This window comes from Rissa tridactyla, chromosome 19 (assembly GCF_028500815.1).
Source record: "Rissa tridactyla isolate bRisTri1 chromosome 19, bRisTri1.patW.cur.20221130, whole genome shotgun sequence".
NCBI classification, from domain to species: domain Eukaryota; kingdom Metazoa; phylum Chordata; class Aves; order Charadriiformes; family Laridae; genus Rissa; species Rissa tridactyla.
The window spans coordinates 7,274,644-7,301,485 of record NC_071484.1 but is presented as its reverse complement, the minus strand read 5'-3'; the positions used below and the strand labels follow the sequence as shown (position 1 = coordinate 7,301,485).

Here is a 26,842-nt window from a genome sequence, read left to right as displayed (position 1 = left end):
TATTGGGGAATGTTTGACACCATTTTATTAATCTTCAACTGCAGTGGAAAAATATAACCTTTTACAAGTGCCGTCTTGTGTAAGCTCAAGTCAGTATATATATATTTTATATAAATTTCTTTTTTCCTTTTTTTTTTGTTTTTGAAGTGCAGCAAGAGACCAATACCACATTAAATTTGATCAAATAAAGAGCACAAAAGGCCAAGCAGTTTCCAAATGGCATTTTATCAGATTTTGTTTGAACATTGAATTTATCCTCATTTTGCAATCCAAAATATTACCTGAAGTTTTATTTTGTTTTTCAACTCTTTGGCACAATTTTTGTGGGTGTTCGGGCTGCTACAGTACAAGTCAGGAGAGATCTTTCCCTTTGCGTTCTCACGGCCAATTCGGAGCACTTAACGTTTGTATTTTTGCCTCTTTTTTTTTTTTTTCTTTTTTAAGCCTGAAATCTTGTTTGACAATTTATTTCTATTCCCTCTAATGCAAGAGTTTTGTTTTTTGTTTTTTTTCCCCCATTTCTACATTCACAGTTGAACAATATTAAGGAAGGAAAGGCGCTTTGATGAAACAAGATCATGAAAAGCGTCACTCAGAACGGGAGCTCTGAACATTCGTCAGTGTTTCCCTAAAACAAAAAGCCCTAAAGAGCGACTTTCCTTTTTCTTTTTTTCTTTTTTTTTTTTCTTTTTTCTTTTTTTTCCCCTCTTTTCTTTTGTACATCTCTTACGCTGCATCAGTAGACTGAACTTCGGTTAGTTTATGAAATGCAACAGCTAACCCTTTTTTTTTTTGTGGTTTTTTTTTTTTTTTTTTTTTTTTTTTGCTTTTTTCTCGGGAAAAGATAAACTGCAATGACTTGAAGTTGAGAATGTGGATACCGCCTCATTCACACACACTCACTCCTAGACTGAAAATCCTTCACCCCTTTTTCCTTTCATCCCGTGCACCGACAGCACCGTGCGGCAAAGGTGACAGCGGGCGGCTGGAGACCTCGGCTCCGTCCCCCTCCAGCAGCCAAACCTCAAGGAGCACCACAGCTGATCCCAGTTTCCTCTCCTCCAAACCGGCCCTTCTCCCCTTCTGCGCCGGCCACGACAGAGAAGCCAGTCCTGGTCTGTCGGAATTAAGAGACTCGCTCGTTACTCGGACAGAAAAAAAAAAAAAAAAAAAAAAAAAAAAAAAAATCGGTCGTTCCCCTCTTCCCGATGCCAGGTTTTTTTCTCCGCAATCAGTGCTCAGCTCGTTAACAGCGCTGCTGCTGGGGCTGCGGCGGGATTTTCAATGTGGTGTGTTTCAAGCCTCACTCACTCATCCTCTCATTCCCAAACATTCAGCATCCGTGCACACTCCTCGCTTCCAGGTTTTTTCAAAAGATTGGAGATTTCCAGTGGGGGTCTCAGGTGTCATCCCAATGGTAACAGATCTGCAAGCAAAAAAGGGGCCATCAGAAAAACCACCCCAACACCACAAAACCCCATATTTGTGAGATAAAACTAGCACTAAGTGGAAAAAAATGAGGACAAGAGAAATAACAGGGAGACTAAGGAACTTCTCGAGGCGGGCGACAGAGCTGTAACAGCCTTACTCTCCCAAGCGCAGATACACCATCACCCTCCTCTCTACAACCTGCTCCTTTTAAAGGGGCTTCAGTGGAACCACGGATTCGGAGAGCATTTCAGGTTGGAAGGGACCCATAAGGACCATCAAGTCCAACTCCCTGCTCCTCGCAGGACCCCCAACACCAAACTGTGACTCGGAGCATCCCCCAGACGCTCCTCGAACTCCAGGCAGGGCTGAGGAGTCAACGGGCTCCAGTTACGCTGCGTCTGGAGGGGCGCAGGACGGCCCCCGATGAGCAAAGGCGACACATTTCACAACGCGAGAAGCCCCCAGGTCTGCAGCTGGCCTCGCGAGAGCCAGGCAGTTCACCGCGCCCCTCGGTTTGTGTTTGTTCTGCTGTAGCAGACCACAGACGGGGCTTGTTTACAGAAAAAATAAACGAGAAACAACCTTCTAGAGAACAAGGCTTTTGTGAAGCGTCTCGTTCCGACTCAGGAGTTCAGCCAATTTCCTAATTATGCAACATGAAAAGGAGGTGGGCGTAATCCCTTACCAAGCTTGATTCTTCAGTTTTCTCAGTTCTTTAGTCGCCCAGGTAGCGAGGGTTTTTGTTTTGTTCGTCTTGGATCTTCTTCCTTCAGTTAGCAGTTCATGTATCATGGGTCTAGCTTCTACTAATTTCAGTACGTCTTTTCCAAACGCTGTACACAAATCCCTGAAGAAGAAAGAGAGGCTTCGGGGCTGAGTGCCACAAACAGATGTGCCAGCCCCACTCTGATCCGCTCTCGCTAGCGAAAAGAAATCTGACTCACAGCTAACGTCCTTTTTAAAACGCTGCATATGGTCACTAATTTCAGCGGGAGGAGAGCTGAACAGTTTTCTGAAATTGTGACTAACTGGAGACATTCAATCTCCTGTCCAAAGACTGATCTCCCTGATGTTCCCATCGGCTCTCCCTAAACGCAACAGAAAAGATTAAAACACCCTGACCCGAGGTCCTCCGCACCCAGGGAACTGAGGGTGTTTTGGTTTTAAGCCCAGGTCATCCTCGAAAAATCCTAAATCTGGAATTTCTGTCACCACCCCCACCCCCACCCCCCCCAACTTTCACTCCTACCTCCTGGTTTTCACCCCGTCAGTTAAAGGGCCTCACCCGCGTAACCACCTCAACACCTTGGGTTAAACACCCAGCGCCCGACTGCAAAAACCCAGAACTGACGTTAAATACTTCAGACAGCCACAAAAACGCAGCTTCAAACATTAAGGCTGTTGTACAAAGATTTCTCTCTATCTAACGAGCCGTCAGTCGAGAGCGGAGCGGGCTGCTTACCCTATCAGTCCAGCCGCACACGCCACCACGCCGTCGGTGTGATCCTCGTCTCCGGCAATGTGGTCGATGTAAGACAGAATAAACTCTACCCTGGGCTGCACCAGCATCACATCCGCTGGAAGAAAACAGCTTTATCAGCGCAGGGTGAAACACAGTTCACCTGTAACAGTCGGTCCTTGAAAAGGGATTCCAGTACGCCCCCAAACAGCCAGAATCCGGCCCCAGAACAGCTCTCTGAGATAGAGAGGGGAGAAACTGCCAGAGGAAGAGGAACCGTAGCGAAGGGCTCTAAATCCGTTCCCTGCTCATGGCAGCCGAGCGCTCACTCCCACGCAGCCGGGAATGAACAAGGATATGCCCATGGACGTGACAACAACCGTGAAACAGCTTGTCCAAGCGCAGTTCTTCCTATCTCCCTTTGTCATATCAGGCACAGGAACAGCGCGGTGGGACAGTACTCACGGTGCACGTTCTCCTGGTCTCCCTTCAATCCCTGGATGATGCCAGTGTAAGCTTCCAGGCAGCCCTCCCTCAGCTCGTTCAGGTAATCCACCATGTCGTAGTCGGACTGGAAAGGCAAGAGGAAGGCAGGCTTCAGCGCCGTCCCTGATGCTGTGTGCACAGCTCTTACTCGTTTATGACTTTAACGAAGGAACCAGAGCGTGCGCCACTGGCTTACCTTATCCACCTGCGCTTGGGAAGCCTGCTGGAGGGTATTCAGTACGACGTCTAGGTACTTCTTAAATTCTCCTCCAATGGCAAGGGCGATATCGCCAAACACCGAGAGAATCTGAGGCTTCACAGACCTATGAACGTTCTCATTCTGGAAGAGATTTCAGCACCGTTACATTCAGTTGCTCCTCTTTTTAAGGGGGGAGGAGCTAATAAATGAAGACATTTACTCGAAATGTAAATCCTTACCCCCAATAAGTTTGGATTCCATTCAAATAGTAAGCAAGATAGTTGTCAAACACGAGATCTTCAGAGCATGCCTAACACTTCTGCTTCTCCCACCTCCCACTTTCTTCTCAGTGTGCAAGCCAACTGTTACTAACTGGCTAATGAGAAGGTAAACACTCACCCCCAAGTTCTCCAAGAGCAGCTGCATAACCTCATCGCAAAAAGGCAAGATGTTGGATTGCAGGGCTCTGCATAAGTCACCAACCAGGCCCACTGCAGCCAGACAAACCTGCAAATAGAACAGCGAGGAAGACACCCACCCGGTGAGTCAGTCTTCCACACTCTTACAGCTTATTAAAGCACTAAGTAGTGGTGAGAGTCTGCAGCCATTAAACCACCAAGAATAACGACCCTCATATAGCAGCTGATGAGTCCCTGCTTCCATAGCCATTTATATCACAAAGCTGCACAGCGCGGAGCTTCCTCCCCAAGGGGAAGGGCAGGAGATCCAGACGCCAACAACCTGACAGATACTTGGTCTGAACCAACGCCGCCGAACTCAGCAGCCGGGTGGTCTCGACACCCACCCCACGGCAAGTGCCGTGACTTGACCTTCTCATGGAAGTGGCAACCTTTTTCCTCATCCAGGCCAACTAATGCACAGCCTCTGTGAAAACACAGGCGTCGTGTCAACGAAGGCCTTCTGCTGAATTAAACAGACGAGTCTAAGTTTACACGCCCAGCCAGTAATTAGAGAAAAGTCCATGGGGCTCCAACTTTGGTTTCTCCCCCAGGAGCTGTGGTATTTTACACACAGGTATTTCACAGCTGCTGAACTCGGCATCTGCGGGCAGGTGAGAATTTAGGGATTGTGAACACAGGGCTGCCTGGTTTGACCTCTACCTGGTACTCAGCGTAGTTCTTCAGTCCAATGCCGAGGAACGGTTTGAAGGCATCCATGTACTTCAGAAACTCTCCACCTAAGACTGTACGAAAAATATTCTAGTCAGAAAAAAAATCCCAACCAACGAGGTATTTGCGGGAGTTCAACAAAACAGAAACCCACCATTATATTCCACCCAAAAGCAGCACTTGTATGTTCCAGAGAAGCACAACAAATCAATTCTTACACAAAACCTGAGCATCAGCGAAACGTGTCCATCTGGACTAAACTGAGATTTGAAAGAGCTCAATTCCTTGGAGGCCTTTGAAGACAGACACCCCCCTCCCACGCTCAGGAAGGATGTTGAGATCGGCCAGAGCGAGCAGACCCAGCAGAGGGACGTGGCTTCAGACAGGGTTCGGCACCGTTACGCTGCTTTGCATCAGCTGAAAACTCTACGCCTTTTCACATCGCTTTACCGCCGTAACAGCCGTAACATCTCCCTTTCGGAAACAGTTGCTCCACCTCTTCAGAGCCCTGCGGTCCGAGCAGGGCACTCTTCAGTACGTTTATATTTAAGCAGTATTTGAAGCGAAATACTTCTGCTCTTCTCTGCCGACTCCTGCCTTCCCCAAGCCCCTTGCTTTACTAAGACTGCGCGCGCAGACCCACCTATCCAAAAGCGAAAAGCTCTTTGGTCCCAAGAGGATACGCATTTTCATTTTTACTTGCTGGGTAGCTTGCAGTCATCCCACTCAACCTTCTCATTCGCTTCCCAGCTTCCTCGGGCAATCCCACTAAACATTCCCAAGAGCAGCCCGAGGGACACCCGCCAAAGACCCGCTCCCCACAACACACTACTGCGGGAAGGGGCTACTCTAAACCCCCACAACTAACTCTGCTGCTCTTACGAGGTGTCCCGTGTTCTCAGAGCGATCAGGCACGTACTTCTACTAGAAACAGGTCCTGTCCCCTGCTCAGACCCTGTCCCCTGCCAGGATAACACCCTCAGGAAAAAGGGAAGACTCAAACGAGCCTCCTTACGAGCCGATCCCCGGCAGACCCATTTCCAAACCCTGGGGATAAGGCAGGGGGGTAGGCAGTGAGGTTACACGTAGACCTTTAGCAGCACCTCAACTTTCACACTCATACGCGACATTTGACAATGGAGTGTGTTCCTACAGCTCCGGATGATGCCACAGCCACGACCTGCTAAACCTGAACCACGAAACTCAAGCTGCCTGGAATACCACAACCCAAACTGGATTTTACTTGCACTCGAAGGCCGATCTTTGCCACCGTGATTTCTTTTAAAGAAGAACATTGACTGTAAATCCGCTGCTGACAGGACTCCACAAAACCACCACAGGTCACAGGCAGCGGCAAGTATGAACCATTAAGGCAACGATCAACGTGTCCTGTGGCGTGAAGGGACCAGGTTCCCATTGCGCCGGGCACTGCACAAAGCAGCGCTGGGTTGTTTTGGTTTTTCTTCTGGCGGAATTTGCATTGTAGCTACGTTATTAACGGAAAACAAACCATTCATTCACGAAACAGTCTCAGTGTAACCAGCCAGGCTCAGCTTCACAGATCGATGTGGTGAGATGTGTGGTCAAAACCATACCTCAAGCAAAACCAGGAACTCATCGTGTTTTTTGCCATGTAGTCAAAGAGAGAAGGAAGCAAACCAGCTCTGACCCAGCTCCGCCTTCCCCCAAAACACCGCCTCGCCCTGCCCCGCAACACTGACCTTCTACCAGGGTGCTGACCGCCATCAGGGCGTCCTCCTGCACGCCCCCCGAGCCCGCCGTGCTCTGGAACATTCTCAGCAGAGACGCCATCACCACGTCGGAGATCTGCAAAGCATCCTGGTGCTGGACCTTCCGGAGGACGTTCTGGGTAGGGGAAAGGAAGAAGAGATTGGAATTGCTTCCGTCTACACGAGGCTGGGTCGCGCCTTTACGCCCCCTGCGCTAGCTCCCAGCGCTCGTGACCGCTTCGGGCTGCTGAAAAGGAAGCTGCTGTTTGAACTCTGCTGCTGCAAAAATATGCTTTGTCAGTGCAAGCGCAAAGTCCCATTCATCTGAGCTGCATTCAATTTTCCAGCTACAGAACAAGCTGAATTTACCTTTCCTGCTGCATAGGCCATTCTCACAGCTTTCCATTTCTAAGCTGGCGTTAAATGTGACCAGCCCCAAATTTGGCCCTATCAAAAAAAAAAAAAAAAAAAAAGCAGCCCTTTTCCATCACAGCAACGTGACCACAACCTCTTACTGCCGAGTATGGGCTGCATGTAAGCTTTGCTTCTAAACCACAGAATTAAACTTCAGAAACGCTGGTTGTTAAACTGCGACATAAACGCACCCTCCCTGCTAACTGCAGGCGAACCGCTCCCGCCCAAGAGGAACTGAGAACAAATTAACATACAACCGATGCGAAATACATTTACAGGAACGTGTTCAGCACACGGGGTGTTTGAAAAGCCAACCTGGTTTCTGGACGGAGCAGAAGAGGTCGGTGAGGACACGCGTGCTCCGTGTTACCCAGCGAAGGGCCGCGGAGACCGCCCGGGTAAATACCTGACCTTCACCTACGCCCCGCTCCTCCTGCGCCGTCCCTTTCAGCACGCGAACTACAGAACACAGCGCTGACCTATCCTTATTTAAAATAAATTTGCATTTCCTACGAAAAGGCAAAGACTGATTCCTCGACCTGCAGAGGAAAAGAATTATTTCAAGTCTGACTCCTCACACTGAGTCACTGCAAAGAGATTGACTTTGCCTGTATAAATAATTGGTCTTGATTTTCTCGTTCCTTTTAAATACTAACAAATGTTTTTCTTCTCTTCGATGTTCGTAATTGTATTTCCATCAAAGAGAAAAGCTATGTAACAAAATAGTACATTTGACTGCGCAACGCTGAAAAAAGCCTCCCTGCTGATTTCTCCTTGGCGGTACTCAAGCATCTGCTGCAACTGCTGTAAATTCTTAAGGGTCAGATTTTTGCAATAATGAAGAAACACACGTTTACAAATTAAACCTAGCAGTTTAATTCCACCTGTACTACCCTTCCCATGGGCAGAGGCGTCCTGAAAGAGATCAGGGATCACCCTGTGCCAAAAGCAGTTTCTAGATACTGAAGCCTCCCCATTACAGCCCACCGTAAGGACAGATTATTCCCATCTGCCCGTTATTTGAGAAATTACCCTAAAAACCGGTGAGCGCAAGCAATGGCTGATGCTATGGGCTTTGAACAAGAAGGATGGAAGTTAACGATTTCTCAGAACAACCTGGAGACAACACCCAGGAGATCTCCTCACCTCGCGCAAGAGGTGAACGGGAAGCTAAAACTGATAGAACCGGCCGTTACGTGTGGGCGAGGAACAGGGTCCCTCGTCCTGGGCATGGAAGAAACAAACTGCAGGGAACAGGGAAGACCTCCCAACAGAGCCATAAACCCAAGCGGAGGCAGACACTCCGCTCCGCTTTTATTTCAGATTACACCTCCAGAAGGGAACGTTCCTTTCTCCTCCGAGCTGCGTGGAGCGGCGTCGACGCCGAATCTACGTCTATTATAGTTTTAAAGCAGTGCCTTGTAACTGTTATTAAGCTCGGCACGACGGCGCCGCACCACCCTGCCCGCAGCGCGGACGGCAGAGCTGCAGTATCAAACGCCACCGATTTCAGAGGATGGTCTCATCAGTCTCCTGACAGGGTTTTTTGGGGGAAGGGAAAAAAAAAAAAAACCACAAACCAAAAGTGGCTGTTTTCAGCAGACTTTGTAGGAGTAAGCAAGGAACTGAAATGCGCTAGTACTCCAAGTCACACGGGCTGTTCATTACCAGATGTTTAATTTCGAGGACACTCAGTGCATTTTAATTAGTGCCATTTTAAATAAGAACACCAACCACAAGAGGCAGATGAACGAATTAAAGCCGTTATGGAGTTTTTTTGTCTGTGCCAACCAAAGCGATTGTTCAGCCTGTAGCCAGCATAAGAGCCGATCTGAAAGAACATACAATCTTAGACGTGCCACATGCAGCGTTTCTGTATTCGCATTGCCCTAAATTTTATCAGTCGTACTCCACCGAAGCCTTCTGAACCTTGCCATCACCTCCCACGTGTCAGCTGGGACACAAGATCCTATTCCCTCACTCCGATCTCACCAACAGGACCAAGCCCGCATCCTCGGGGGCACAGAAATGCCTCTAAAACCACCCTTTTCCCATAACCACAAACACAGGAGGCGGGAACCCACCTGTAGAGTAGCACAAAGAAGAGACTGAAGATCGTTGAACTGGATTCTGTCGGAGGTGCTCTGGATGTGAGACTGAAAAAGAGCAAAACCCCAGATGTGAGACGGTCGCACCGCAGCCCAGCGGATTTTGACAGCCCTCGGAGTTGCAGAGATTAAGTTTTAAATATTTGTTTCTTCTAATTTAAGGCAAGAGAAAGCTTCATGTATCTACTTATTTATAAAAAAATGAAAACACGTTCTACCACAATATACGCAGTCAGCAACAAAACTCATCTTTCTACAGCAGGTGAAGCCGCAGCACAACTGCGACACCACAACTCCTGAAGTTTCCTTAAACCCCTTCTTTTAACGGGGGTTTAAAACTCGGGTTTACCTACCTCCATCTGCAGCACTTGCTGCAGTCGCTCCATGATGACCAGAGTTGTCTTTTGGACAGCAGGGTAACAGTCCTTGGCACTGTTTTTCACTATTTCCATCAGGGATTCATACGCAGAACTCCTCAAGTTATTCTGGTGTCCATCAGGCCTGGAACAGAAGGAATGTATTTGCAGCTCCCGGCGCTCGGGCTTGCTTAGAAACAAGACTTTTTTTTTTTTTTTTTTTTTTTTTTTTTTAGTAAATCAGTAACAGCTAAATTTTAGTGTTGTGACAAGCAGAAGCACTTGCATTCCTGTATTCCAAGACTTGAAAGTAAGTGAAATTTGTGAAGCCATTTTTGGAACGTATTTTTTTTTTCCCCCCATTCGCTATTAATAATGACTTCCAATATCTTCAGTCAACGGCAGCAAGCACAGGAGCAGAAAAAGCCTCAAACCCACATCTTCCAGCGTGTCGTTATCCTGCCTGGGAAGGGATGGTCTCGGGAGGTGAGCGGCATACATTACTCCCTCTCAACCATCCCTGCGAGTTAAATTTGAAATAAAGACAGGCGAGATCTACGCTAAGATGACTGATGGCTTCAGAGCCTTGAGCTAGACACTACGCTTCTGGCTGGATGTAAATTAGACAGGTAGAGTTTAGACTTTGAACTGTTCGGACAGGGACAGCAGTTAAGAAGAAGTCGTCCTGCAGCAAAAGGCTTCAACTGACGATTGAACTGATCCAAGGATTGAACTCTCAGCTGTCAAGATTTATGCGACCTTCAAGGCAGAACATGACTTCAGCATTACCCTTATTTTCGCATCTGCGGAACCGAGAAAAATATTTTGCCTCGTCTGTTTATACTTCAACTTGTTTGGGAAAAGGACAGGATCCAGCCTAACTAGGTCCTCGGCTCTTCTGGGAGTACCTGGTGCCACCGTAAACGGCTGTAACGCTACGGCAACAACCACGGCAGAAAACAATCACAGTAAAAGGAACCGTACAATACACACGGATTTCTAATTGTGTCCTGCTGCGATCCTGATTATTCAGTGGCCTTGTAGCCAACCTTGAGGAGTCTTATGACTACTGTACAAAGCCACGCACAGTCTTAAGCTGTCCTCGGAGACTTCACAGTAAAATATGGAAGAGGCACTCTTGGAGGAAACCCCAGATTTACTAAAAGCAGATGCAGACAAAATACTGAGGAAATTATTCTGTGTCAATAGCTTTCTTCCTGGGAATTGGCATTCTGTATTCCACCTGACACCAAAAAAAAGCCTGGTTCTGATAAAACATCATTCAGATCTAAACTGCAAGAGAAAGGACCAACAGCTTGAAGTAATTAAAAAAGCATCTCTGTAGAGCTCAAGCCCTCCGGTTTAGCGTTACCTATCTGCGGTCTCCAGAAGTTTCTGAACTATTAGCTCAAATGAAGAGGATAAGCAGTACGTTGCTGGTTCTTCCTGATCATCAGCTACATCTGCAGCTTCATAGGCAGCTTCAGCAAGACTAGAGAAGGCCTGGAACACAGAGCAACCATTTCTATTATTCAGGTGAGTTCACCCCTCCCAGAACCTCCCCCCCGTGGCAGGATTAACGGCTCCCTTCACGAACAGCTAACTGTTTGCTGCACTAAACTTTGGTGCACAGTGGTGAAAGTTTAAAAGACTTGAACCGTGACATTAATACCCACGGCAGCCACGCTGTCTGCAGTCAAACGTCTGCACGACTGGCAGCTGGCAAGAACCAAACTGAATAAAAGGCAGATTGCTTGAACCTCGCAGGGCATTAACGGGTTCTACCCACTACCCATCATCATCATCACCACCACAAGGTAAAATCCGGGCTGAGATCAGGTAGAGGACTGCTCAGATTCCCAACTGCAGAGCAACCGTAACTGCTCCGAGAGACAGATCAGAAGAGTTGAAAGCCTCCTGATTTTTATTTCAATCTAAAAAACATATAGTAGTCATCATCTTCAGAAGACAAAAGCCCCAGCTACATGGACTTTTGCCAGGATCAACGGATCGGGGAAAAGCTCGCGTGCTGACTAGAAGTCTTCAAACCTCTGGAATACGAAGAGAATGAATTCTGTCATTTCTAAAACTTGTTTTGACACGCAAATACTCATCTCTAGCTCAGCTCCTATTGAGCAGCTCTCTTAAAAGGCAGTGAGGGACACATCCTCTCTACAGTGAAAGATCAGATATGCTACTCGGTAGTAGACATGCATCAAGACGATGATGCAACTAGAGTCAGCAAACCAACCCATGGGACCGCAGCTCTGCAAGTGAAAAAAAAAAAAAAAATTTCACGCTCCTCAATTTAGTCCTGGAGCCACTGCAGACGCAGGTCCAGGTAACGGGAAACAAGGTGTCTTGTCTCTCCCTTAAGATTAAGGAGGCAATCCAGCTGCACCCACGAACAAAGCTAAATCCCAGCTATCACATCTGTTATCAAGGACAGTTTCCATAGCATTTTCAAACTGAAGGCAACTTCTACACTCAGTGAACGTGAGCATTTTTCGCCTTAAAATCCATTTCTCCCTTTATTTATTCTTTCCTAGCAGAATCACAAAACAGACCTGAGATAACGGGTAACAACGGCTCCGTGTGCTGGATGACCACGCCGTGAGTCATCTCCGAAATCCATTTAAGTGTGTGAGTATATATATGTGTGTGTACATATATAAACGTGTGTGTATTCATATATATGAATATGAGCTGCCTTCCCCTCGTTGATAAAAGTTATCGTAGGGCCAACAGCAAAGGGACCGCCTTACCCAGCAGACGTTGGAGGCCACTCTGGGCTCGGCGCTCAGGCCCTCCATCAGACACTGCAGCAGCGGAGCGAGGTAAATGTCATTGATGGCAGCTTCAGGAAGCATCTCGCAGATCCTGCCCACGGTCCAAGCAGTTGTGTCTCGAACCACAACACTGGGGTCCTTCATTAGTTCTATTAAAGTTGGCATTGCCTAGAACACGAGTGCAGTCGGGGTAAGGATGTGATCGCGAGCAATATACGGAAATACGAATTTGCCACCGCATTTCAATGTATTCCCTTTGAGCTACCAATAGATCGGGGAGGACAGGACAGGCTAGATCCAGTTAGGCCACTATTCTGATATTTTAAGATTCATAAAGTTCTTTCCAAGGAGTAAGACTTGAGAACTGAGGCATCTGGAGTCAGGTACTCTGAAGTCCTGCACAGTCCCTGTGATTTAGAGCTGTGTAACCAAATCTCTCTAAAACACGATTAAAACGTGGCACCCTTTTGCTCTTCCTCAGATTAAGAGCAATGTGCAAAGCAGGTGTCCTCCTCCAAATAATTTAGAAAGTTTTTGCTCTACAAGCCTCCAAGAAAACACAACAAATCTTACCTGTATGACTAGTGGTTTGAGCTGGTTAGGCTCTGGTCCTTCCAAAATGCACCCAAAAGCCATCACAGCTGCATCTCTGTATCGCCAATCTGGATTTTTAATGTGTTCTTTAATAAAGGGCAGCACATGAGGAACAATGTCATCTTCACAGCAGGTCGCCAGGAGCATGAGGCAGACTCCAGCTGCTTTGCAGGGGTTCCAGTCGTCATCATCATCGTTTTCATCCTAGGAGGAGAACAGCACCTCTGGTCAGTCTGGGGGAAAACACCCCTTACTGCTCACAGGCCACGGCATCCCGATGGATCTACTGCAAGTAACGTCATCTTGTTACCAGGTGTTGTATTTAGGAACTCATAGAATGGTTTGGGTGGGAAAGGACCTCTAAAGGCCACCCAGTGCCACCCCCTGCCCTGGGCAGGGACACCTCCCACCAGCCCAGGTTGCTCCAAGCCCCGTCCAACCTGGCCTTGAACCCCTCCAGGGATGGGGCAGCCACAGCTTCTCTGGGCAACCTGGGCCAGGGGCTCACTGCCCTCAGAGGGAAAAATTTCTTCCTGATATCCAACCGAAATGTCCCTCTTCCAGTTTGAAGCCACTACGCCTCGCCCTGTCGCTACATGCCCTTGTAAACGTCCCTTCCCAGCTTTCCTGGAGCCCCTTTAGGGACTGGAAGGGGCTGGAAGGTCTCCCCGGAGCCTTCTCTTCTCCAGGCTGAACCCCCCCCAGCTCTCTCAGCCTGTCCCCACAGCAGAGGGGCTCCAGCCCTCCCAGCATCTCCGGGGCCTCCTCCGGCCCCGCTCCAACAGCTCCGTGTCCTTCTGATGTCCCCAGAGCTGGAGGCAGCACTGCAGGGGGGTCTCCCCAGAGTGGGGCAGAATCGCCCCGCTGCCGCCGCTGCCCACGCCGCTGGGGATGCAGCCAAGATGCAGGGGGTTTCTGGGCTGCCAGCGCACGTTGCTGGCCCATGGCCAGCTTTTCACCCCCCAGCACCCCCAAGCCCTTCCCAGCAGGGCTGCTCTCCACCCCTCCATCCCCAGCCTGTGCTGATACCAGGGCTTGTCCCAACCCAGGTGCAGGACCCTGCGCTTGGCCTTGTTGAACCTCATGATGTTCACATTAATTCAGTTCTGGAAGCACCAGATACATCTCCGGCAGAGAAGCTACTTGCATCATCTGCACCTTTCCATCCTGGTTTAAGGCTGTTAGCTCTTTACTGACGCACCTGCATTAGCCTCATACATCTTCCAAACCGCTTCTCTCTCATCTACGTTGAGATTTTGTTCCTTTGATCCATGCCATCGCCTCGCAGAGTGGCCCCCCTGCACCAGTTAAATAGCTTCTTCCCCCCGACTGTTAGCTCGGCCACTTACCAAATTCCTTTGAAGCTGTGTACCCGTGAGTCTCTTCTCTGTTTTAACCAGCACTTTTGAACCTCCTGCAATTTAACTCTCCGCATCCAAGCGGACAGCGATACACAACAAACAGGGAAACAATTCCCTGGATTCGCTAAGAGCACCAAGCATTTTCCCAGTTCATTGCAGTAAGCCAAATGAACTCCGTCCTGTATGGCTTAATTAACAGTTTTATTTTATAATTAGACCTGCTGCAGGAAGTGATTCCATTAATTTTGATTAGACTGTGAAACACAGTCCAAACAAGTCTCTGTGAAGTGCTTAATAAGGACCAAATAAACATGGACTTCACAGTTCAAAAAGTAAAGCTCAGAATTCCAGAAATTGGATCTCTAACGACGTAGAGATGACATACTGGGTTTAATTTCACAGACATTTCGTTAGGAATGCAGATAAGTATCAAACCTCTTCAGAAACCATAAATACAAGCATGTGCTAACAGAATTCATCATTAAAAAATGACACTGCGTGCAGTCTCACAGTCTCAGCCCTAAAAACCGATGCATCATTCGGTCAGAGTGGTGCATGATGTCTCATCACAGACCAAGGACTGCCACTACAGCTGCACAAAACCGCTAAAAACTACCCGAGGTGACCTAAAACACCTTCGGGACCGAGCACGTCAAGAAGTCACCTACAGAAGGGAGCAACGACCCCCCGTGACAATTTGCTCCTCCAGGGAACAGCAGCATCACCGTCCCAGAACTTGGAAGTAGACACGGCGCGTGTTTTCTGACACGCAGCAGGGATTTTGCAACTCACCTGTTTTGTTAACGTTTGTGTTAGAATTGGGACCAAATACTGTAGCGCTCCCTTGGCATAAAATTTGCTAGTGTGCTCCGGAGGCCTTCCTTGCTCTGCTGCCTAGAAAAAAAGGTTACAAAATGATTCTCAGTGGCTACACAGGCATGAGGTCTGAATTACGAGCTCCAGCAGATACAAATTCTCTCTTTCCTCTCCTTCCCAGCACAAACTTTAAGTTACCACAACACACAGGAACCTCAAGGACACCCTGCAACCATCCCAGTTAAATATTCAACACGGGAGTTCAATCTGCCATTCCACACGCGTGTAGAGCCCCTCCTCCCACGGTACAAACATAAATAAATATTTTCAGTTTGCAGTTATGATGTATAATTAACAAGTGACCCCAAGCAGAAGCAGCAAAAGGTCTTCAGCATATAAACCAAACCTACGTGCTGCCGACTGTCCTTTTATCCTTGCTATCCTCGCTTTTTTGGGCATTCAACATAAATGTATATTTAGCTACTTTTAAAGATGGATATGATTCATCTGGAGCCCTTCAAAGTTTAAGCTGTTATTGATCTCCACGGCTAATTTATGCAAACAGCATCTGCATGCAGAACAATACCCCAAATTCATCTCCAGCCCCATCCGTTGTGAGGGATAATGATTACTTTTATTTCATCCCATAATTTTATACTTAACTCATAAATAATGCATTATATAGAACGTGATCAATCATTTTGCGCACTGGGCTGGGACCAAGTCCCTCACGCCCGTAACAGACCCCAGAAATGCTACATGTCGGCGTTATCAGGACAAGAAGTAATTCAAGAAACGCTCTCCCTCCAGTGTGGTACGTATACCTCAATAATTCAAGATGCCATCTTAGCGAAGCGATAGCTCAGAGATCTTTATGATGCTGAGCATCTTCTGGTATTACCCTGTGCCTAGTATACGTGCTTAATGCGCATTTCGGTTAACCTTACAGGAGTCGCTCGAGTTGACTTTGGAATGCTAAAAAGGAATCAGGTAGCTGTCACGTACCATTTGCAGAAAACCAGCGCCTGTACGTCACAGCGTGTTCTCGTCAAACCTGTCAGAGAATCTTTATCTCAAGCAGTTTCACTCCCCAGCCCGGCTGGCATTATAACCATTTTGCTCACTTAAAAAGGCAGTTCACCTTAATCTAATCTTCACGTTAGGCTACGGAGCCTGGAAAATAACCCAAAGAGGTACTACAGGCAATTTCAAACGGTGGCCCCTGTGCGACCGTAGCTACAGGCAGAAGAAACGAATGGTAGCTGCGCCCTGGGTGAGAGCCCCCGCTGCCCAGGCTGGCAGCTGACGGCTACGCTGGGTACCACAACGCCGCGCTGGCGTCCGCAGCGCGCAGAACACGTCACACACACGCATCACGTCGCATCGGAGCGGTTCACGACACCTCATCACGGACACACAACCGCTGCAACAAGGGGCTCAGACGGGCTCTCCTCCCACATTCCACTCAGGAGAAGAGGAGGACTTCCAGACGCAGTTCAAAACCAGGATTTCAGCATTCCCAAACACTACCACAGGCATTCGCCGCTTTTCAGCGGTCATTTGCCAGCTCACCTCAGACGCCTCGATAGCCAGGTCCATCTCCTCATCGCAGACGTTTGACCAGAACTCTATTCCCTGCAGAGCCACCTCGTCTATGTCACTTTTCATTGCTTCAATAGTTATCTTTAGAAACGGGAAGGAAAGGAGGGGGAAGAAGGACGTTTTAGCAAGTTATTTCTCCTGAAAAATGTTCCCCCACTTTTGGCCAACTGGTACGAGATTCAAGTTTGTCTGAAATCGGATGCCACATTAGAGCTACTGTTCTTGAAGACAATCTCCGCATTTAGGAGTTTCTCAGCTCTCAGCACCTCGGCCGGACTGCAGAGTGAGTCACCTGCACCCTCCCGACTTTCAGAGTCTCGGGTCTGAAACACCCAATGCCGGTTTTACGGATTTTGCCAGGAAAGAGGGACTCACAGCATGCCGTCACGGCCAAAAAAAGAAATCAGGAATATAGGAAAACTTTTCCTCTTGGATTAAGACGAAGGAGTAAGACGAAGGAGCAGAGGCAGATTGGACGGGTACATATGAGAAACGACAGTACTCACAGCAAAAAGCGCAGGACCCATGTATGTCTCCATATACTGATAATAAAGGGACATTATCTTCACCAAATTCTGTAAGGCAGCCACTCGTACCTGTCAGAGTAGAAAGCGCATCAAAGGTGTGACCTTTCAAGGGCTTTGAAGACCAAGCACAGTTGTAGCCTCCCACAGATGAAGAACCCAGCCTTGCTGCTGATTTAGTTTACTCCATACGTAGTAAGGTCTTGCACAGTGACTTAAATCCTCCTCGTAGTTTACTACTTCTAACTTTAAGTATAGAACTCATTTTGTCTGAGTGTTTACATGTGCACCAACCATTTAAAAGACTACAGTTTATTTCATGTAACACTTTTCAACTGTTTTTCGATACTAGAGGTCCCAGCCAGCACCCCTAGAAAGGCGCAGTGACAAATCCGGACACTCGTTTTCACCCCACCCTTGCATCACTTTCACTCACCCTTGTATCTGGACACTGCGTTGCTTCACAGACTACTTGCATAATAAAGTGCCTTTCAGACTAGAAGAAGAAATAAAAGAACATTAGAACTGTATTACAACAGCATGAAAGTCTTTGCAAGCCTTCCTAGGGAGGCTGCGTTTTGAGTGCGGACTGGTACAATCGCTCACGAAGCACTTCTAAAGATCAAGGAATAGCACAGGTTACTATTTGCTGCAGCGTCTTAAATCATTTCTTCCCCAAAACAGGAATCCCAGGCTTCCATTTTAAGAAGCGCTTAACAGGCTGTCCAAAATAGAAAGATACAGCAGAACTAAAGATAAGCTTTTCTTTAAGAAAAAAAAAAAAAAAAGAAATCCTACTGTTTGCTGAACTACTTCAGCAATTACTTCAAAAACCCTAAAAATTCAGTCAGGACATAAATTTCTTGAGGGGCGGTACCCGGATATTCCTGCATTTCAGCGGGAAGGAACAGATTGGTTCCCAGGCTATTTACAGCACCGAGGCCCAACAGAAAGAGGGTCTGAAGGGGTCACGCACCTCCCGCCCCACCAACACCCACTCAATAAGTGGACTAGGGAAAGCTTTCATTAAAAGACCTTCTAAGCTGAAGGTTCAATATTAATTCCATCTTCCCCATACTCTCCCTAGTAGAGACCTAGATGGTAGATTTAATCCAAGAAGGAAAAGGAAAAAAAAAATAATAAAAAAAAAAATCAATAGATGTGTCTGTTCTGAAGAGACTCTCACTCGGAGGCCCCTGTTCTGAAGGCTCTTACAGGCCCTTCCTCCCCCAACAATTTTCAGAGGCGAAGTTAAACCTGGATTGCTGCCACGCCACTTGAAAGAAAGTGCTGATCCAAGCTTGTACTCTTACAGCAGCGTTACAGGGTAGAGTTTGATTAGGAAGCAGGGCATCTAATAGGCTAAAGTCTAAGGTCAGTTCAAATTTATCCAAAAAAAAAAAAAAGTCAATGATGCTTCCTTTCCATTGATGAATCTCTGAAGATTTCCACAGTATTTCTGCGTTACAACAAGAACACACCCGATTGACAGGAATGAATCCAAGTCTCAGCTGCAACAGAATTGTGCATCAAAACTCAGCGTGGTGCATGATTTCTCATCACAGACCATGGATTCAGCCCCGGCATTTTAGGCCAAGAAGCGTTACCCGCTCACCTCTTTGTCAAAGTTTGCTTTGGTGAATTCCAAAGAGTTCAGGAGTGCATTCGTAGCTGCTAGCTTCACATTGTTGCTGGGCTCTTCCTTTCTCATGCCCTGGATGATGGCTGTCAGGATCTCATTGGATTTGTCCTGAAGTTGCTCCGGATCCTGAAAGAAGCGTTGATAAAGTTATTTGCCAACCGAACCAACCTTCCCCAGATTTTAAAGTAACCTCAAAGTTTGATGCTGAAATCTACAAGCAGGAGTTTTAAGACATGAAGGCCAAGAAGCCCTTCGGTCACTGGAAGGACCAGAACGCAAGTACGAGGAACTCGCACACCATTATGTCATTACAGCTTCTGGGGCAGGAGAGAGAAGACTGACCTGGGCACAAATACTCCGATATTCAAGTCATAAATGCCAAATAAACTTGACGGTTTCAAATAACAGGCCAACAAGCTTCAGACTACTTGACTTCCTTCAATGATCAAGTTAAAAAAACACCGACTGATTTCCAGCTCCTTTATACACTGGGCAGAGGTCTACGCCAGCAGCTGCTGGTTGATACTTCTATTGGCGAAGTTGCCCATCATTTTTAGATACGGGGCAAAAATATATTGCCTGGACCAGCAGCAAGGACAGGTAACTGTTAAGCACTCAAGGCTTAAAGAATAATGGTGTGAACATACATTAAAGACTAATTTTATTTCGTGGTAAATTTAAGACCGCAAGGTCCGCGAATAACTGTATTAATTGTTACATCGGAATTTATCCAGCAGTATGTTCCCAAACTACAGTCACAAACGGTGCCACGATGCGACTGACGAACTGCAAAACTCTAAGAGGGATCTTGGTTACAAAATACCCAACGAGCAAACCAGGGCATCCACAATTCCAGAGGCCAAGGATCCTACCCAAGGAAACAAGGAACACGCGCCCAAGCCTTGCAACAAACAAGGCTGGACCTGGAGCGCTCCCCCCTTACAGCTGGGGATTCTCTCTTATTTCGTCGATCCTCCATGAAGCAACCGACCGCCCCGGTGAAACCGAACCCCTGCAGCCCGATGAAGAACACCAAACAGGGATTTCTCTTTCCACCTCGCTACGATACGCCAGCGACACGCCGCACGCACGTTCTCTGGGGCATTCAGGGGCGTCAAAAAAGCAGCCGCTAATTTTGCTTTTTGGCGGTAGGTCAGACGGCGCACCGGGGTTTTGCGAGCAATTCAGATCAGATACTTGATGTAACACGTCGCGATACTGCAAACTACGCCGATAAAACTGTAAGACTTTTTGTGGAAGGTGCCTCAAAGAGCTAAATGTTTTTGCCCGTGCATCAAAAATTCCTCTGTGAAGAATAAAAGGACTCCTCCTGCAAGATGAAGGTAGTCGTCAGGTTTCCCCAACGCAGAAAGGAATCAAACACTCATCGCCCACCTGTAACACTTTACACCGCTGGACGCTGGGCTGCAGTTTTATAACAGCAACCCCTCACCGCCGTGGGGCCGCGGCCACAGACTGACTTAAACCTGCACCTTACAAAAGATGACCTGGATTTGTGCCGCGAAAGCGGGTCAGTCCCTTCGGACACCGCCCTGGCGCGTTGGCTGCCCATTGCTCTGTCAGCGGAGACACCCTCCGGACACGCGTTACGAGGCAGCCACGAGGAACCATCCCAGCCTCCTGGTACGGAGGTGTGAGAAGGGAAAAAGGCTGGAAGAGGAGAGGTGCTGGGGAGAGGATGGACCAGCACCTAAAATACACTAGAAAATATACTCAAAATAGGACTTAAAATACTCACGATATCCTGACAGATGTATCCAATGGCCTCCAACGTCGACTCTTTCATGTGCTCCGTACTGTGCTGGTTTGTAACATTCGTTACCAACTGGGGAATGAGTTCGGGCCACTGGTTCATGGGGATCTCGGCGCAGGCGATGCCGGCCACGCACTGGGAGGCTGAGCTGGGCCGGTACGTTTCCGTACCCAACGTCTGCAAAACCTGGGGAGAGATCAGCAGGAGACGGCTTGATGTCCGTGACCAAAGAGACGGGCGCTGGCTCGTCCCCGAAGCCTTTGCTTGGCGTTATTCCAAACACCCCCCTTTCCCAATAAAGCAGTTTGCTCGTTCTGCTTTCTCCCGCTGCAAACGAGGTCGCGACCACAGACAAATAAAGTCTGAAATGAACTCGGCCATGGCTGCCCCTTTCAGGAAGCGAGATACAGCTGTGTGATTACGCGTACGGCCACCACATCCTTTAAATCCCATACACAATGCAACGCGCCATAACGCGCAACAATGACTCACCCGACAATTCCTCCCGGCTCGTATTATAAAGCAAAATTGCAAAAACTAAACAAATTGTGGTTTAAAATGCTCCCCCCCCCCCCCAACACTGGACTGTTTATGCCACGATAATCTGAATAGAGCTGAATAATTTTCTTTCCGTTTAATTGTAGTTAATCAGAAGAATGATTTTTTTTGAACCCTTCAGTAACTGTTCCTTAAAAAAGTGAAGGGGCGTGCATTTGTTTCAGCATCTCAGTTATACATCTTCATTTTCCATATATCCACTTAATAAATACTGCATTTCTAATGGTGCCTGACAGAAAACAGTACTAAACAGGTTTTGTAAGCGTCAGTACATAATGTGACAGCTCCCGTTAACGGTGTAAGTCCCCCTTTAGCTATTATCAACGTAATAAAAGACTGAAGTCGTTTCATCATCACTCACCCAACCTTATTGCGCTACGTACGGATGCCATTAACACAAAAACATTACATAAAGCGTATGGCCAATTTGTATAAATTACAAAATGCTGCGTAGAGCCAAGCACACCTTTGTTCCCATTAGCCAAAAACACACTGAGCCACCAGTTCTGCCATTGCGAGTCCTGAACTTTAACTACCAAAGAGCACAGGGGTCCCCCAGGCGTGAAAGTTTTTCACTTTAAACTTTCACCCCACCTGCGTGAAAGTTTAAGAATATTATTTCCTATTTGGAACTTGCAAATTTTTGACCATATCCTACTCTTAAAATTCGCTCGGCCTCACGTAGACGTGTGTGTTCAGAGACAGAGCGTGCTTCAAAGATGTTAACGTGGATTGTAAGACAGTTGAGGAAGCTGTTCAAGAGTCAGAAAAAGCGAATACCAACGCAGTTGCCATTGCCCAGCGGGGAAGCCGTGCCCGTTGGCTCCCCCGGGCGCATGAGACTGTTGAGACGCTCCTTGTAAGAGTATTTACAGGTGTGAATTTAAAAGCAGCAGCCTCATACCTGTTTGGGTTTTTACCCTAATATTTCTACAGATTAAATATGCTACGAGCAACAAAGCAGCCACGGAAGTGCAGAAGACGTTGCTTGTCTCATGAAAGGGAGCAGCCAGCCAACAGAAAGCTTCTCAAGTGGAAAAGAGCGGACACGATATTAATTGCAAATCACCCCCCGCGAGAAAACGACAGTCGGAGAACCAACAATCACCAAACTTACGTAGTTCTTGACTTCCCTGCGGGCGTTGGCGTCGATGGCGAGCCATCTCTGTTGGTACTGGGCCTTGATGTCAGGGTCCTTGGACGTCAGGGAGTTCTTGATCTGCAAGCCGGCCGCCACACGGGCAACTTGGCTGTTGCCGGGGTTTGCCAAGACTCTGGAGAGTTCCACCAGGAAGGTCGGCTGGGGAGAGAGCAGGGCTTAGCACCCACCCCGGGGGGCAAAAAAAATCCCCATTCACCCCAAAAAAACCCCAAGACCACGACCGGCTGAAGCTCCTTCTCCACCAGGCCACCAGCAAAGGGCCGCCACTGCGCAAAGACGGCGGCTCTATCCTGAGATTACAGGCGTTAAGCTCCTAATTAGAACCCCTGGAACGCGACGGAAGTAGGCATTGACTTTGCTGGATTTTTTTCAGCTTACTTGAGAGACTGTTACCTTCCGTGCTCCTGCCTGCTTTAAGTATTCCTTTAAATAAACCGCTCAGGTCGCATGCCAAGATATGTATTTTCTGGATGGATATCAAACATGGCGAAGAGCAACTCTCTGCTACTTATTTCCTTGCTTGGAGGCAAACACCCGAACTATAATCTAACGCAGGGATTGTTAAAACCTGAAATCAGATGCTCCCCCGGTGCATTACAAATAGGTTTGTAAGATTACAACCTGGCTTCTCCGCACTCAAAGGTGCACAGACACGCATGACAATCACCCCCCACCCCCCCAAAAAGCGCGTGGGTGTGGATAAAAATACCTGACACCGGTGCCACTCGCTTTGGGTGAGAGCTAGTGAGAAATGCCTCCGCGTTTAAATCCTTTCCTCGCCTGACAGCTTTACATTGCGGAGACTTCCGCCGCGTACAAGATACAGCTAAAGTTTCAGCGGCGAAGCTTTTTTCCTTTCGCTGGCCCTACGGAGCGCTTCGCCTACCAAGAAAACCTTTCTAGGAAATAGTGGAAGCAGCTGCACCACGGCCAAAACCGCTTCACGCCAAGCAGGAACACGGTTTTCCTGAAAACATTTAACATACAGTTACACGTAATCCATTTCTATAATCTCTGTATAGGATACATACAAAGATTTCAGGTCACCAAAAATAGCCATTTTTAAAAACTAACTTAACTTTCAAAAGTTCAACAGAAATACAGAACAAGCCCGGTGTCCTGGACTGCCCATTTCCAACGGCCAAGCGCAGCTCTCCAAAAAAATTTGAGTTGGGCTATCCGCTACTCTTCCACATTCAGACTGCAGGATTTGGAAACAAAAATGTGGGACAACTACAACCCATGAGCGTAAGCCATTAGAAACACCCTGAAATTTTCATGCAATAGACAAAACTCCTATAAACACGCCACACTAAACCACTTCCCAACCAGCAAGATCGCTCGTGTTTTATATACTGATTTTATTAAAAGAACCATTCAAAAGTTCACAGGGCAAAATAAAAGCGTTGCTGCCGCCTTTGAGAAGAAAGCTGTACTAAAATTCAAAGGTGAAGAAAGCGCCGTTGGATTTCTCACTCGTTAAGTTAGCAAAAAAAAAAAAAATTTGTCTTTTCACGGAGCTTTAAGAATAATTCCAGCTAAAAATGAGGAGCGTTACATTAAGACTTCCAGACTTGAGACTCCAAGCAAACGCAGATGTGTGCGACCTCAGCTCTCGCACCTACGAAGTGTCAACGAGAAGCTCAGAAAAGGGTCTAAATTAACGCCGGGAAGGAGGGGATGGGGAAGAACAATCCACTCTGCGGGTGCATCTCTGTTAACCAACCGGGAGATCACTTCCAGCTCCGGGTGCTCGGTCTGTGCTTCTCCCTTGACGCCGTATCTCCTGCCCCGTCCCATCCCGACCCCAACCCCGTCCCTCTCCCTGTCCCAGGTAGGGCTCTGGCACCCACACGCCCCGTCCTGGGACAGGAACGGCCCCCAGCCCCCCATCCTCGCCCTCCTGCCAAGCTGAGCCACCCACAGCCCTCGCAGCCCACCTGGAGCCCCTCAGCCCCTGCCCTTCCAAGGCCGGACCGTTCCACGTCCCCACCGCACACCAGGGCACCCATTTTTACCCCCAGCATAAGCTGCGCCTCCTCTTCTCGCTGCCTCAATCCATCTCTCGCAAGGCAGCAAGAATTGACAAAACCTTAAAAAACTGGCGCATCCCTCAGCTGTTTTAAGAGCCTGAACCCAGGATGGCGAGTGGCTCCAGTTCATCACCCTGAATCACTTCACGTAACGCAGCCCAGGAGGCCGCGGCCTAACGGGGGGGTTCCGGAGGCTTCACAAACAGCAGATCGGAGAATTTTGACCCAACGGCCGCCTTTAGCGCGAAGGCTGCCTCGGTGCTGATGCCGGGGGATGCTTCGCTTAAATGGAGCATGAGAAATAGAGACTCTGTGACTTTCCCAGTGGACACCCGTGGGGACCAGTGTGTGTAACGGCTGAAACATCGCGAGTGACGCCGGTTTTGCCGGTGACGCCGCCCGGCCCGGCCCCCCCAGCGCCGGGGCCCGCGGACCCTTCCCCTCCCCCGGGCCGGGGCCGCAGCCCCGCACCTTGACTAAGCAAAAACCCTCCTCCAGCCTCCCAGCGCGCCGCCCAGACGGGCAATCTGCGGCTTTTCCTCCTTTTTTTGAGGTTTTTGGGGGCTTTTTTTTCTTCAGAAGGTCACAGGGAGAGCCCGGGGCCCACCTTCCCGCCCGCCGGGGCTCCCCTCCCTCCCCAGGGGCGCACCCGCGGGGCCCCTGCCCTCCCCTCCCCTCCCCCTCCTCCCGGCCCCGGCGGGGCTCGGGGGCCACCCCGGCCCTCCCGCCCCGCCGCCGCGGAGGGAACGGGCCGCCGGGGGGGCGGCGAAACGGACCGGGCCCGGGCGGCGCCCGGGGCAGCGATGGCCGCGGCCGCACATGGCCCGCGGCCGCTCCCGCAGCCGGGGCGGGCCCTTCGCCCGGCGCCGCGCTCCTATTGGCTGAAGGGAGAGGAGGACGCGCTGCTATTGGCCGGGCGCGGCGGCCGGGCGCGGGCAGGGTAGGCTGCGCTCATGGCGGTTCGGCCGGGCGGGGCGGGGGTGGGGGGGGAGGGGAGGGAGCGCCCGCCACCGGCCCCGGTTCGTCCCCGGCGCCCCCGGTTCATCCCCGCCGCCCCCGCACGCTCACCAGGTTTTCGATGGCCGCCTGCTCCAGGAACTTCTGCGCCGCTTCGAGCTCGGAGCGGTCTGCAGAAAGGGATGGGGGAAGGGGGGAAAGCCGGGAGGGGGGAAACCGGCGTCAGTCAGCGGCAGCGCGGGGGGCCCGGCCGCCACCGCCGCCCCTCGCCCTCCACCCCACGGCCCCGCCGGCCTCCCCCGCCGCCGCCCACGCCCTTCCCGCCGCCGCCGCCCCAGGGGTGCGCGGCCCCCGCCCCGCCGGGCCTACCCGCCCTCCTTCCCTCCCTCAGGCCGCCATGCCGCCCGCCCGCGCCCTACCCGGCGAGACCGTCTTCTCCAGGATGGTGATGAGCTCCATGGCGGCGGCGTGGCGGCTCCGGCGGCGGGGAGACGGGGAGGGGAAGGGGGGGGGGGGGGGAAAGCGGGGCGGGCCGGGGGAGGGAAGACAAGAGGCCTGCCCCGCGGACGCGGCCGAGGGGAGGGGAAGGGGGGGGGGGATCCCTGGCGGAAGCCCCGGGGAAGGGGATGGGGGGGGTCGGCGGGCGGCGGCGGCGGCTCCGGCTGCTGCGGGCGGCGGAAGGAGAAAAAAGGCCGCGCGAGGGGCGGGCGCGCGCGCACACACACACCGAGCGGGGCGGGCGGCGGAGGGATACCCAAAGCCGCGGGCCCGCCGCCCCGCTCCGCCTCGCTGATTGGCTGGCCTGTGCGCCGGCGGCGCGCCCTCCCATTGGCTGAGGAGAGGGGGGGGAAGAGGAGGGGTGGCTATTGGCGGGTAGCGGGGAAAGGAAAGGCGAAGGGGCGGGGCTTCCGGCGGCGCCCGCGCTGATTGGACGGCGGTGGGGAAGGGCGCCGGGGGGGATGTGGCCACGTGGGTGACGCGCCGCGGGCGGGAACCGGCACCGGCACGGCCCAGTGCACCCCGGAGCCGTCCCGGGGGGCGCCATGTGCTGGGCCCCCACCGGGAACAGGCCTTCGCCGGCCCCACCAAAACCGCCGTATCACCGTGTAAAGTGTGTGTGGGGGAAAGGGGATATGGCTGCCCTGCCGCGGCCCCGGCGGTGGTAGAGGCGGGTCGGTGCCGCGGGTACGGGATGGTAGCGGTATCGCGGTACCGGCCTAGCCCCCCCCACCCCACCCCGGGGCGGCCCGGTTCACCCTGTGAACGAGCCCCCGAAGAAAGGGGGTGATGCAACCGCGGGGCAGGCGGGACCCAAATCCACGGGGAAAACGAAGGGGAAAAAATGAATACCGGAAAAAAAACAAATACCGGGAAAAACAAATAAATACGGGGATAAAACCCCGAATACCGGGAAAAAGCCAAGGGTGGAACAAAGGTGTAGGTGAATAATTGAAGGCAGCTTCTGTGACTCGCAGGGCTCCAGCGTGCTTAGCAGGAGGGAGCAATTAGTAACTCAATCAGGCTTCATTGTGGGGCCCAATAGAAAGGCCACGGGGAGAAGGGACAAATTACGGGGACCCAGCCCGGCCCTGTCCCACGGGCAGGAGGCCGAGGACGCGGGCAGGGCCCGGCTTTGCTGCAGGCAGGGGTGTGCAGGGCTCCGCTCCCTGGCAGTCGTGCTTCTTCCATTAATCATTCTCTGCTGGGAATATGCTTT

General features: G+C 50.1%; 1 protein-coding gene across 2 annotated transcripts; it reads right to left on the bottom strand.

Annotated features, from left to right (window-relative positions):
• KPNB1 (karyopherin subunit beta 1) lies at positions 1 to 25,629 on the bottom strand. 2 transcript variants are annotated; one of them, XM_054224519.1, is made up of 22 exons: positions 25,545 to 25,629; positions 25,237 to 25,295; positions 22,091 to 22,273; positions 20,401 to 20,601; positions 18,615 to 18,767; positions 17,436 to 17,495; positions 16,982 to 17,071; positions 16,446 to 16,556; positions 14,850 to 14,951; positions 12,676 to 12,900; positions 12,079 to 12,270; positions 10,686 to 10,816; positions 9,311 to 9,458; positions 8,934 to 9,005; positions 6,427 to 6,571; positions 4,697 to 4,779; positions 3,975 to 4,082; positions 3,573 to 3,716; positions 3,356 to 3,461; positions 2,894 to 3,008; positions 2,117 to 2,278; positions 1 to 1,426 (listed from the first exon to the last, which is right to left on the bottom strand). In XM_054224519.1, coding segments are annotated over exons 1-22 (2,631 nt in total). In that variant the 5' UTR covers positions 25,585 to 25,629; the 3' UTR covers positions 1 to 1,425. The 2 variants fall into 2 exon arrangements, with proteins under 2 accessions (XP_054080494.1, XP_054080493.1); XM_054224518.1 differs by lacking the exon at positions 1 to 1,426 and having other exon boundaries at positions 2,113 to 2,278.
• Positions 25,630 to 26,842: the final 1,213 nt, after the last annotated feature.

Bases quoted from the DNA above. Each gene is read 5' to 3' on its own strand.
- KPNB1 (XM_054224518.1), bottom strand. From the start codon at position 25,584: ATGGAGCTCATCACCATCCTGGAGAAGACGGTCTCGCCGG. The intron at 18,768-20,400 runs GTGAGTATTTTA...CGCTTCTTTCAG, and splicing joins GATACATCTGTCAGGATATC to GATCCGGAGCAACTTCAGGA. The intron at 17,072-17,435 runs GTGAGTGAAAGT...CTACTCTGACAG, and splicing joins CGCAGTGTCCAGATACAAGG to GTACGAGTGGCTGCCTTACA.